At 51.1% G+C, this 13,041-nt stretch overlaps 1 protein-coding gene across 1 annotated transcript in view; it reads left to right on the forward strand.

Annotated features, from left to right (window-relative positions):
- Window positions 1–1,076: 1,076 nt before the first annotated feature.
- LOC147086528 (zinc-binding protein A33-like) overlaps window positions 1,077–13,041 on the forward strand; it is a 39,514-nt gene continuing 27,549 nt past the window's right edge. Inside the window, exons 1-3 of the mRNA XM_085978637.1 lie at window positions 1,077–2,129; window positions 5,175–5,374; window positions 11,180–11,225. Of these exons, the coding sequence (XP_085834763.1) occupies window positions 1,704–2,129; window positions 5,175–5,374; window positions 11,180–11,225 (672 nt within the window). The 5' untranslated portion in view covers window positions 1,077–1,703. The remainder of the gene's footprint in view (window positions 2,130–5,174; window positions 5,375–11,179; window positions 11,226–13,041) is intronic.

A 13,041-nucleotide genomic window follows, 5' to 3' on the forward strand; every position in this document is an offset into this window, starting at 1 on the left:
CCGTGTATAATCAGACACAGACTGCGGAGAACGGTACAAACGGTGTTTACTCAACGTGGCTCAGACTGCAACTGATCTGTACAGATTACTACTCAACGTTATATACAGGTGTGGTCACTGCCGGTACTACAGTATACATGAGCTGTAAAAAGTAGTTCCCCCCCTTAAAGGTACATACATTACACTGCCGAAGAAGCCTTGGCGAGTTGCTGCAGTGCATCTTGTAGATGGTGTACACTGCAGCCACGGTGCACCGGTGGTGGAGGGAGTGAATGTTTAAGGTGGTGGATGGGGTGCCGATCAAGCGGGCTGCTTTGTCCTGGATGGTGTCGAGCTTCTTCAGTGTTGTTGGAGCTGCACTCATCCAGGCAAGTGGAGAGTATTCCATCACACTCCTGACTTGTGCCTTGTAGATGGTGGAAAGGCTTTGGGGAGTCAGGAGGTGAGAAACATAGAAACATAGAAGATAGGAGCAGGAGTCGGCCATTCGGCCCCTCGAGCCTGCTCCGCCATTCAATGAGATCATGGCTGATCATCCAAATTCAGTACCCGGTCCCTGCTTTCTCCCCATATCCCTTGATCCCTTTAGCCTTAAGAAATATATCCAACTGCTTCTTGAATATATTTAATGAATTGGTCTCAACTGCCTTCCGTGGCAGAGAATTCCACAGGTTCACCACTCTCTGGGTGAAGAAATTCCTCTTCATCTCAGTCCTAAATGGCTTACCCCTTATCCTTAGACTGTGACCCCTGGTTCTGGACTCCCCGGCCATCGGGAACATCCTTCCTGCATCTAGTCTGTCTAGTCCTGTTAAAATTTTATAAGTTTCAACACTCAGGGTTTCGCCGATGAAAGAAAGAAAAGAAAGTCTTGCATTTCTACAGCGCCATTCACGACCACCGGGTCGGGCAGCATCTTTTTTTTGTTTCATCATCTTCTCTAACTCCCTCATCATCCAAGGAGCCCTTGCTTTGGTTCCCTTACCCTTCCCTCTTGTTGGAACGTACCTAACCTGTATTTGGAACATCTCCTCCTTAAAGATCACCCACTGCAGGATATCTACCCCCGAGAGGTGCCGGGGGAAGGCCCTGAGAATCATTAAAGACGCGAGCCACCCCACCCACAACCTCTTCGCCCTGCTCCCGTCCGGTAAGAGATACCGAAGCATACGGTCTTGTACCAGCAGGTTTCGAAACAGCTTCTACCCCCAGGCCATAAGACTCATGAACGAATAATTTATTATTTATTACTGTTGTTTTATTTATTATTACTGTATTTCTATTAGTATTTTATCATTGTTATGCCATATTTATTCCAATGTTGGGAGGACTCGTAAAAATCAACATTTCATTGTGCAGTACACACATCTGCTGCATATATGACAAATAAAATTGAATTGAATTGAATTGAATTGTTCCGTTACAGGTTTTCCCGTCAGTCTCTGGTTCCATTTTACCCTGGCTAGATCCTTTCGCATCCCATTGAAGTTCGCTCTATTCCAGTTTATTGTTGTTGTTGCAGCTGTTGTTGGTTTTGTTGTATTTGTTGTTGGTATTGTTGTAGTTGTTGTTGTAATTTGGACGGAGATCCAAAATGGCCGCCGGCCCCGCCCCCAGACCGCGTCAGCCGGTGACGTCATGGCCCGCCCTCTGTTACTTGCCGCGTGAAGGGGGCGGGGCCGGGCGCCACACCCGCAGAGCGCATGCGCCGCCCGACCTGGCCTCCTCCCAGCACCCCTCGCGCCGGTGGGCTCCGGGACATGCGCAGTGCGCCGGGCCGCTCTCGCCCCCTCCGTTCCTGTAGCAAGATGGCGGTGGGGGCCGGCCGCCGGCCTCCTTCCCTCAGCGTGATGGCGGCCGCCGAGCAGAACGCCGCCTCGGTCGAGCGCGCCGTCCGGCGGGAGCTGACCTGCCCGGTTTGCCTGGAGCTCTTCCGCCAGCCCGTCGTGCTGGGCTGCGGCCACAACTTCTGCCGCCGCTGCATCGCCCACGTCTGGGAGAGCGGCGAGCGCCAGCGGCGGTTGGCGGCGGCGGCTGGCCCGGGGGGCGGGGCCGGCGTCCGGGGGCGGGGTGTCGCCGGGGCAACGGCCGGGCCCGCGAGCGGCTACGCATGCCCCGAGTGCCGGCAGGTAGGTGTCAGCTGACTCGCTTCCTGTCAGAATGCCCCTCTGTCGCGCTCACTTCCTGTCAGAGTGCCCCTCTGTCGCGTTCACTTCCGGTCAGAATACCCCTCTGTCGCGCTCACCTCCAACAACAACAACTTGTATTTATACAGCGCCTTTAACGTAGTAGCCCCTCCCAAGGCGCTGCACATGAGTATTTTAAGACAAAAGTTTGACAAATTCCTGTCAGAATGCCCTCTGTCGCGCTCACACATCCCCCTCTGTTGCACTCACTTCCTGTCACACATGCCCCTCTGTCGTGCTCACTTCCTGTCACACACCGCCCCTCTGTCGCACTCACTTCCTGTCACACACCGCCCCTCTGCCGCGCTCACTTCCTGTCACACATGCCCCTCTGTTGTGCTCACTTCCTGTCACACACCGCCCCTCTGTTGCACTCACTTCCTGTCACACATGCCCCTCTGTCGTGCTCACTTCCTGTCACACACCGCCCCTCTGTCGCACTCACTTCCTGTCACACACCGCCCCTCTGTCGCACTCACTTCCTGTCACACACCGCCCCTCTGTCGCGCTCACTTCCTGTCACACACCGCCCCTCTGTCGCACTCACTTCCTGTCACGCACCGCCCCGCTGTTGCGCTCACTTCCTGTCACACATGCCCCTCTGTCGCACTCACTTCCTGTCACACATGCCCCTCTGTCACGCTCACTTCCTGTCACACACCGCCCCTCTGTCGCACTCACTTCCTGTCACACACCGCCACTCTGTCGCGCTCACTTCCTGTCACACACCGCCCCTCTGTCGCGCTCACTTCCTGTCACACACCGCCACCCTGTCACGCTCAGTTCCGGTCACACACCGCCCCTCTGTCACGCTCACTTCCTGTCACACACCGCCCCTCTGTCACGCTCACTTCCTGCCACACAAGCCCCTCTGTCACACTCACTTCCTGTCACACACCGCCCCTCTGTCACACTCACTTCCTGTCACACACCGCCCCTCTGTCACACTCACTTCCTGTCACACACCGCCCCTCTGTCACGCTCACTTCCTGCCACACACGCCCCTGTCACGCTCACTTCCTGCCACACACGCCCCTCTGTCACGCTCACTTCCTGCCACACACGCCCCTCAGTCACGCTCACTTCCGGTCACACACCGCCCCTCTGTCACACTCACTTCCTGTCACACACTGACCCTCTGTCGCGCTCACTTCCTGTCACACATGCCCCTCTGTCACGCTCACTTCTTGTCACACATGCCCCTCTGTCGCGCTCCCTTCCTGTCACACATTGCCCCTCTGTCGCGCTCCCTTCCTGTCACACGCTGCCCCTCCGTCGCGCTCCCTTCCTGTCACACACTGCCCCTCCGTCACGCTCCCTTCCTGTCACACATTGCCCCTCCGTCGCGCACGCTTCCTGTCACACACTGCCCCTCTGTCATGCACCACCACGTGTCACTCGCTTCCTGTCACACTGCCCTGTCACTCTCGCTTCCTGTCACGCTATCCTGTCACACACATTTCCTGTTCACCACCATCCCGTCACGCTTATTCCAGTCATACTCCCTGTCACACTTTCATCTTGTAATGCTTACTGCGTGTCACATGTTGATCCTGCCACGCCTTCATCCTGACACGCTTGCTTCCAGTCACACTGTCATCCTGTCACCGTTTCATCCTGTCAGGCTATCTGCCTACCACATGTTCAGCCTGTCACACCGTCACCCTGTGATTCTTCCTTGTATCGCTCTCTCTTCCCATCACGCTTTCTTCCCGTCACTCTCTAATTCCCGTCACTATCCGCTCTCTTCCCTTTATCCGTTCAGCCATCACATTTCAGCTGTCACACTGTGAGCGACGCCACGGCAGATCCTGGCAAATGGGACCGAGTCGCCTGGCTCTCCAGTGCCGGATTGCCAGATCTCGGGGAACTGCGGGACCCAGTTAGGATTCCGGTACCCTTGGGTCCAGTGCCCCCAGTTTGAAAACGAACGCTGTAAAGAATAGTGTTGGAGTGATGGGCGAATTGAGGGAATGAAAAACAAGCAAGATAAAAATAAAGTAAAAGAGATGAATAGCAGGGAATTTTACTGAATTGAACTGTACTGAAATCCCAGTAACAACACTGTGCAGTGTCCGCATAAATGTACGTCAATGACCCAGTTGGCTCTGTGATTGCAGAAATACAACGGCCCAGAAATTCGGGTCGGGGGCTTCCCGCGGGTGCAAGCCCCCCCGACCTGCACTTACCCAGCGCGCCGGCCGTTGAGCTGTGGGCCCGCGTGGGATTCCGATCCTGGGCCTGCTCCAACTGCCGGCGCGCAGTGCTTGCGTATCCCAGGGGCGCAGTTAGTTCGAAGCGTCCCCTGGGATCACGTGGGCCATGGAGAGCCAATGGTAGCAGGGAATCTCCATTCATAAGTTTGACAGGAAGAGCTGTCAAAACTATAAATACTACAAGCCCCAAAACATCACTAAAACTTCAAATAAATTTTTTAAAAATCACATTTTTAAAATAACTATAAATTACATGAAATAACTATTTCAAACAATAATTTAAATTTTTGAAAAAATTAATTACATTTTTTAATGGGGCTAAAAATAAACTTACCTTTCTTTAAAGTATTTAAAAATAATAAACCTGTGGAAAAAATGTTTTAATTTTAATTAATTCACCACTTACCCTGTTAAAAGCAAGCCTTGCGCCTGCTTTTTAAAAATGTAACTGCTGGAGACTTACCCTCCCGGAGAAACCTGCAAAAAAAACGTAAGTTCGATGCGCACGCGCCGCATCTCCGGCGCACGCGTTCCACCTCTCAACCCCTTCTTTCAAGGGAACGGAAGTTGCGGTTTCCCGCGCATGCACGAAACCGGCACTTTCGTTGGGCCCTACGCGTGAGTACCCAGCGCGGACTCACCCGTGGGGACCCGAAGTTCTGGGCCCATAAGGGAAATATAGACCGGCCTCATCGAGGCTCGAGTACGTGCGTACAATTTGTTTTTGCTAATTGGTCTCTTTTTTTGTTTTGTCTGTCATCTTTGCCTGCAGACTTTTCCCAATAAAAACCTCACCAAGAATTTCTTGGCCGCAAACTTAGTCGAGAAACTGCAGGAAATGAAGTCCGTCTCCAGCTCTCCTGGCCACCCGGCTCCGAAGATGTGTGACAAACACCAGAAGCCCATGACCATGTACTGCGTGACAGACCAGAAGATCCTCTGCGAATTATGTCGGTTGTCGAGAGCTCACAGGTAAAGGCAACTGGTTAGCCGCAGAATCGGCACCCTGAGCATAGGCCCCGAGCTCTGGAATCCCCTCCCTAAACCTCTCCATCTCTCTCTCTCCTCCTTTAAGACGCTCCTTAAAACCGACCTCTTTGACCCAGCTTTTGGTCGCCTGTCCTAATACCTCCTTATGTGGCTCGGTGTCGAATTTTGTTTGATAATTGCTCCTGTGAAGCATCTTGGGACGTTTTACTACATTAAAGGCGCTATATAAATGCAAGCTGTGGTAGTAAAAAGACTCAGAGGAAGGTGGTGTCATTGAGTCACTCCTTGAGCATGTTGTCCTTTCCCAAATCTGTGCCTGTCTCTCCTGCAAACCCCTGTTTGAATCTCTAGAGTGAGTCTTCCACTGCTCCCTGAACCTTGGTCTTGGTGAGACCACACCTTGAGTATTGTGTGCAGTTTTGGTCGCCTTATCTGAGGAAGGATGTTCTTGCCATGGAGGGAGTTCAGCGAAGATTCACCAGACTGATACCTGGGATGGCAGGAATAACGTATGAGGAGAGATTGGATCAATTGGGCTTATACTCGCTGGAGTTTAGAAGAATGAGAGGGGATCTCATTGAAACTTATAAAATTCTAACAGGACTAGACAGACTGGATGCAGGAAGGATGTTCCCGATGGCGGGGGAGTCCAGAACCAGGGGTTACAGTCTAAGGATAAGGGGTAAGCCATTTAGGACAGAGATGAGGAGGAATTTCTTCACCCAGAGAGTGGTGAACCTGTGGAATTCTCTACCACACAAGGCAGTGGAGGCCAATTCATTAAATATATTCAAGAAGGAGTTAGATATATTTCTTAAAGCTAAAGGGATCAAGGGATATGAGGAGAAGGCAGGGACAGGGTACTGAATTTGGATGATCAGCCATGATCGCATTGAATGGCGGAGCAGGCTCGAGGGGCCGAATGGCCGACTCCTGCTCCTATCTTCTGTGTTTCTATGTTCGGCCCAACTGCTCCGTGCCGGTGTTCGTGCTCCACACCAGCCTCCTCCCACCCCATCACCCTATCCCTCTATTCCCTTCTCCCTCATGTGTTTATCCAGCTTCCCCTTAAATGTATCGATACTATTCGCCTCGACCACTCCCTGTGGCAGCGAGTTCCACATTCTCACCACTCTCTGGGCAAAGAAGTTTCTCCTGAATTCCCGATTGGATTTATTAGTGACTCTCTTACATTCATGGCCAAAAGCAAAATACTGCTGGAAATCTGAAATAAAAACTGAAAATGCTGGAAATACTCAGCAGGTCAGGCAGCATCCGTGGAGAGAGAAACAGAGTTAACGTTTCAGGTCTGTGACCCTTCGTCAGTACTGGGAAAAGCTGGAGATGGAACAGGTTATTAAGCTTTGCGGAACACCTCCGTTCAGTCCGTAAGGGGGACCCCGAGCTTCCGGTCGCCTGTCACTTTAATTCACCGCTCCACTCCCACTCTGACCTCTCCGCCCTCGGCCTCTTGCATTGTTCCACGGAAGCTCAGCGTAAGCTCGAGGAACAGCACCTCATCTTTCGATTAGGAACTTTACAGCCTTCCGGACTCAACATAGAGTTCAACAATTTCAGATCATAACCTTGGCCCCTGTCTTTTTTTTCATTTTGTTTCTCTCTCTCTCACATGGCAGCTGTCGATCATTCTGCCATCGCCATTTACACTTCATCTAGAGTCCTCTTTTGCTTCTTAACTTGTCCCATTACCATCTCCTTTTGCCTCGCACCATCATCCCTTTTGTCTCTTAATCTCTCCTGCCCTCCACCCTATCACAGACCTTCCCTTTTGTTCTTTCCTCCCCTCCCCCCCCTCCCCTTTCCCTGCTCCGACACTTGCTTAAAAATCTGTTCCCTAGAAACATAGAAAAATAGGAGCAGGAGTCGGCCATTCGGCCCTTCGAGCCTGCTCCGCCATTCAATATGATCATGGCTGATCCTCTATCTCAATAACACATTCCCCCTCTCTCCCCATACCCCTTGATGCCTTTTGTGTCTAGAAATCTATCGATCTCCTTCTTAAATATATTCAGTGACTTGGCCTCCACAGCCTTCTGTGGTAGAGAATTCCACAGGTTCACCGCCCTCTGAGTGAAGACATTTCTCCTCATCTCAGTCCTAAATGTCCTACCCCGTATCCTGAGACTGTGACCCCTCGTTCTATACCCCCCCCCCCAGCCAGGGGAAACATCCTCCCTGCATCCAGTCTGTCTCGCCCTGTCAGAATTTTATACGTTTCAATGAGATCCCCTCTCATTCTTCTAAACTCTAGTGAATACAGGCCTAGTCGACCCAATCTCTCCTCATACGACAGTCCTGCCATCCCAGGAATCAGGCTGGTGAACCTTCGCTGCACTCCCTCTATGGCAAGTATATCCTTTTTTAGGTAAGGAGACCGAAACTGCACCCAGTACTCCAGGTGTGGTCTCACCATCTCCAACTCTTTCCAGTTCTGACGAAGGGTCATTGACTGGAAATGTTGACTCTGCTCAAATCAAATCAAATCAAATCAAATCAACTTTTATTGCCATTGTTAGTGCACAAGTGCAGTACAATGAAATGTAGGCTTGCGGCTCCCGAGAGTGTACATTTAGATTAAGACATTTAAACATTCAACGTACATTTGGCTTGTAATACATTAACATAAACATAACCATAATAAAGTGCATTGGCAGAGGTGCAGGCTTTAGAGTTTATTTGTGGAGTTCAGTAGGATGACAGCCCTGGGAAAGAAGCTGTTCCTAAATCTGGTCGTTCGGGTGCGAATGCATCTGTAGCGTCTCCCAGATGGCAGGAGGGCGAACAGACTGTGGCTGGGGTGGGTAGGGTCTTTGATGATGGACCGTGACCTCCGTAAACGGCGTTTCTGGTATATGTGCTCTATGGTCGGTAGCCGGGTGCCGGTAATGCGTTGGGCAGTTTTGACTACCCGCTGCAGGGCTTTCCGGTCATAGTAGCTACAGCTGCCATACCATACTGTGATACAGTTTGTCAGGATGCTCTCTATTGTGCAGCGGTAAAAGTTAGAGAGGATCAGGGGTGACAGGTTACATCTCTTCAGCCTCCTTAGGAAATATAGGCGCTGCTGGGCCTTCTTCACCAGAGAGGAGGTATTGAGGGACCAGGAGAGGTCTTCCGTGATGTGGACTCCGAGGAACTTAAAGCTGTCCACCCTTTCCACCACAGCCCCATTGATGTGGATGGGGGTGTGACTTCCGCCTTTAGACTTCCTGAAGTCCACAATGATTTCTTTGGTTTTCTTGATGTTAAGGGCCAGGTTGTTATCGGCGCACCACTTCACGAGATGCTGGACCTCCTCCCTGTAGGCTGACTCATCGTTGTTGGTGATCACGGAGACTGCTGCCTGACCTGCTGAGTATTTCCAGCATTTTCTGTTTTGATATTCACGGCCCCTAGTTTTGGTCTCTTCCCACAAGAGGAAGCAAATACAGGAAACTTTGTGCGATCCGGCACCGACGGGACCGAGCTGGTGCCGTCCCATCAAAACTGCCGTAGAAACCAGCGCTAATGTTAAAACATACGGAGCTTCTGAGCTCCGTGTAAAGCAACAAACCCTGTTGCTTAGCAACAGCCTCAAACCAGTCGGCGCAGCTTGCAAGCGTCTCTGTAGCTAAGCAACAGCTTCAGCTAGACGCTTGCAGAGCCAGGACTGGAGAAAAAAAGCAACGAAAAGTAAAAAAAAACTTATCTGAACCGACTCCTGAATTTTGCCGGTGGATAGAGCTTTCCGGACATTTAACCGCCGGTTAAACGAAAGTTTCCTGTAACTTGCATTTGCCTTAATGTGCTGCAGCATTATACAGGCAATTGGAACCTGTGAAACACCTTGGGACGTTTTACTACCTCAAAGGCGCTATATAAATGCAAGTTGCTCCTTAAACTCACTGCAGCCTTTAACACAGGAGCCGGAATAGGCCACTTGGCCCCTCGAGCTTGCTCCGCCATTCAATAAGATCACGGCTGATCTCGGGCTCAAAGCCACTTCCCCGCCCACTCCCCATAACCCTTCACTCCCTTATCGTGCAAAAATCTGTCTATCTCCACCTTAAATGTATTTAATGACCCAGCCTCCACCGCTCTCTGAGGCAGAGAATTCCACAGATTTACGACCCTCAGAAGAAATTCCTCCTCATCTCAGTTCTAAAAGGGCGACCCTTTATTCTGAAACTGTGCCCCCGAGTTCTCGATTCCCCCACGAGGGGAAACATCTTCTCTGCATCTACCCTGTCGAGCCCCCTCAGTATCTCACCTCTCATTCTTCTAAACTCCAATGAGTATAGGCTCAACCTTTCCTCATAAGTCAACCCCCTCATCTCTGGAATTAACCTAGTGAATCGTCTCTGAACTGCCTCCAATGAAAGTATAAATATTCTGATGGCCCATATGGGGACATAGTTGTCCACACCATGCTTCTCCAACACGTCTCCTCCGGGAATAACCTGCGGCCAATTCGGGCAATACTTGGGGACAATCCTCTCCAACTTCCTAAGGTGGCTCAGTACGCGGCACTCTCTCTCTCGCCTCTGAGTCAGAAGGTCGTGTGTTCAAGTCCCACTCCAGAGACTCGAGCACAAAAAACCAGGCCGACACTCCCAGTGTAGCACCGAGGGAAAGGAAGACTTAATTTCCAATGCTCCTTTCACCACCTCAGGAGTCCCAAAGCGCTTTACAGCCAATGAAGTACTTTCTGAAGTGTAATCACTGTTGTAATGTAGGAAACGCGGCAGCCAATTTGCGCACAGCAAACTCCCCCAAACAGCAATGTGATAATGACCAGATCATCTGTTTTAGTGATGTTGGTTCAGGAATAACTATTGGCCCCAGGACACCGGAGAGAACTCCCCCCTGCTCTTCTTCGAAGTAGACCCATCGGATCTTTTACATCCACTTGAGAGAGCACACGGGGCCTCGGTTTAACGTCTCATCCGAAAGATGGCACCTCTGACAGTGTGGCGCTCCCGCAGTACTACCCCTCCGACAGTGCGGCGCTCCCTCAGTACCGCCCCTCCGACAGTGCGGCGCCCCCTCAGTACTGCCCCTCCGACAGTGCGGCGCTCCCTCAGTACTGCCCCTCCGACAGTGCGGCGCTCCCTCAGTACCGCCCCTCCGACAGTGCGGCGCTCCATCAGTACTGCCCCTCCGACAGTGCGGCGCACCCTCAGTACTGCCCCTCCGACAGTGCGGCGCTCCCGCAGTACTGCACCTCCGACAGTGCAGCACTCCCTCAGTACTGCCCCTCCGACAGTGCGGCGCTCCCTCAGTACCACCCCTCCGACAGTGCGGCACTCCCTCAGTACCGCCCCTCCGACAGTGCGGCGCTCCCTCAGTACTGTCCCTCCGACAGTGCGGTGCTCCCTCAGTACCGCCCCTCCGACAGTGCGGCGCTCCCTCAGTACCGCCCCTCTGACAGTGCAGCGCTCCCTCAGTACCGCCCCTCCGACAGTGCGGCACTTGTGGGAGCTTGCTGTGTGCAAATTGTTTGCTGCACTTCCTACATTACAACAGTGACCACACTTCAAAAAAGTACTTCATTGGCTGTAAAGCGCTTTGGGACGTCCTGAGGTGGTGAAAGGCGCTGGAGAAATGCAAGTCTTTTGTTCCTAATGCCCACTGATCTGGCCCTTATACTGAACCGGGTAGTGAATGCAGCTTTGCCAGCATCACATAAACCCCACAAACAAATGCTTTGAAATAAAATAATGCCCGGTTGGATTGATCTGGTGTTCAGCGAATGTTTGACGTCTTTTTGTTTGTCCTGGTGTTTAGGACTTGTGACGTTCTTCTAGTTCATGAATTATTTGAAGAATTCCCGGTAAGCAGCCGTGGCTAATTTTTGATCTTTGTTTGAATAAGTAAGATGCGCTGGTTGCTCCCAGCAATTATAAATGACACCACTTGCCTGCCTTCAGCTCTTCAGAGGAGACGCTGACATAAGAAAACTACTAGGCACTTGGTCTAAGCGTTAAACAAAGCTTTAATCAACTGTTTTACAACATGGAGGTCTAGTTGTGTCCTTCACTAGTTCCTGTTAAAGAATGTCCCTGAGCAAGCTGGGCCCGTGCCCGAGTATTTATACTCTCCCTGGACAGCGCCACCAGCAGGCCGCCCAGTATTATTTCATAAGTCATTTCCACATGAATAACAAGATTCATGTCAGACGCTGATCCAAGTTTCCAGCCACCCACTCCCAAGTTTCAGATGGATGTTGAAAGCCCCGACCTTTTGGAAGAATTTTTTTTGAAAAATTCAATCACGGGGTGTGGGCGTCGCTGGCGAGGCCGGCATTTATTGCCCATCCCGAACTGCCCTCGAGAAGGTGGTGGTGAGCCGCCTTCTTGAACCGCTGCAGTCCCCCGTGTGGTGTGTCGTAGCAGTTTGGTACAACTGAGTGGCTTGTTGGAATAAACGGGTCTTTTTCTGAGTGGCAGGCAGTGACTAGTGGGGTACCGCAGGGATCGGTCCTAGGACCCCAGCTATTCACAATATATATTAATGATCTAGACAACGGAACTAGATGTAATATCTCTAAATTTGCAGACAACACAAAGCTGGGTGGGCGTGTGTGCTGTGAGGAGGATGCCGAGAAACTCCAGTACGATTTGGACAGGTTGGGTGATTGGGCAGATGCAGTATAATGTGGATAAATGCGAGGTTATCCACTTTGGTGGCAAAAACAGGAAGGCAGATTATTATCTGAACGGCAATAGATTGGGAGAAGGGGAAGTGCAACGAGACCTGGGTGTCCTTGTGCACCGGTCGCTGAAGGTAAGCATGCAGGTGCAGCAGGCGGTTAAGAAGGCAAATGGTATGTTGGCCTTCGTAGCGAGAGGGTTCGAGTACAGGAACAAGGATGTCTTGCTGCAGTTGTGCAGGGCCTTGGTGAGACCACACCTTGAGTATTGTGTGCAGTTTTGGTCGCCTTATCTGAGGAAGGATGTTCTTGCCATGGAGGGAGTGCAGCGAAGATTCACCAGACTGATACCTGGGATGGCAGGAATGACGTATGAGGAGAGATTGGGTCGATTGGGCTTATACTCGCTGGAGTTTAGAAGAATGAGAGGGGATCTCATTGAAACTTATAAAATTCTAACAGGACTAGACAGACTAGATGCAGGAAGGATGTTCCTGATGGTTGGGGAGTCCAGAACCAGGGGTCACAGTCTAAGGATAAGGGGTAGGCCATTTAGGACTGAGATGAGGAGGAATTTCTTCACCCAGAGAGTGGTGAACCTGTGGAATTCTCTACCACACAAGGCAGTTGAGGCCAATTCATTAAATATATTCAAGAAGGAGTTAGATATATTTCTTAAGGCTAAAGGGATCAAGGGATACGGGGAGAAAGCAGGGACAGGGTACTGAATTTGGATGATCAGCCATGATCTCATTGAATGGCGGAGCAGGCTCGAGTGGCCGAATGGCCGACTCCTGCTCCTACCTTCTATGTTTCTATGTTGCACTCCCTCTATGGCAAGTATATCAGGGAGTGGTTGAGGTGAATAGCATAGATGCACTTAAGGGGAAGCTAAGTAAGTAGATGAGGGAGAAAGGATATGCTGACATTTTCTGTATAGATTTCAGATTTCCAGCATCTACATGCAGTATTTTGCCTTTTTGGTATTAACTTTGTG

Source organism: Somniosus microcephalus, unplaced genomic scaffold (assembly GCF_052327205.1).
Source record: "Somniosus microcephalus isolate GS21.2 unplaced genomic scaffold, FLI_Smic_1.0 unresolved_chr7, whole genome shotgun sequence".
NCBI lineage: Eukaryota > Metazoa > Chordata > Chondrichthyes > Squaliformes > Somniosidae > Somniosus > Somniosus microcephalus.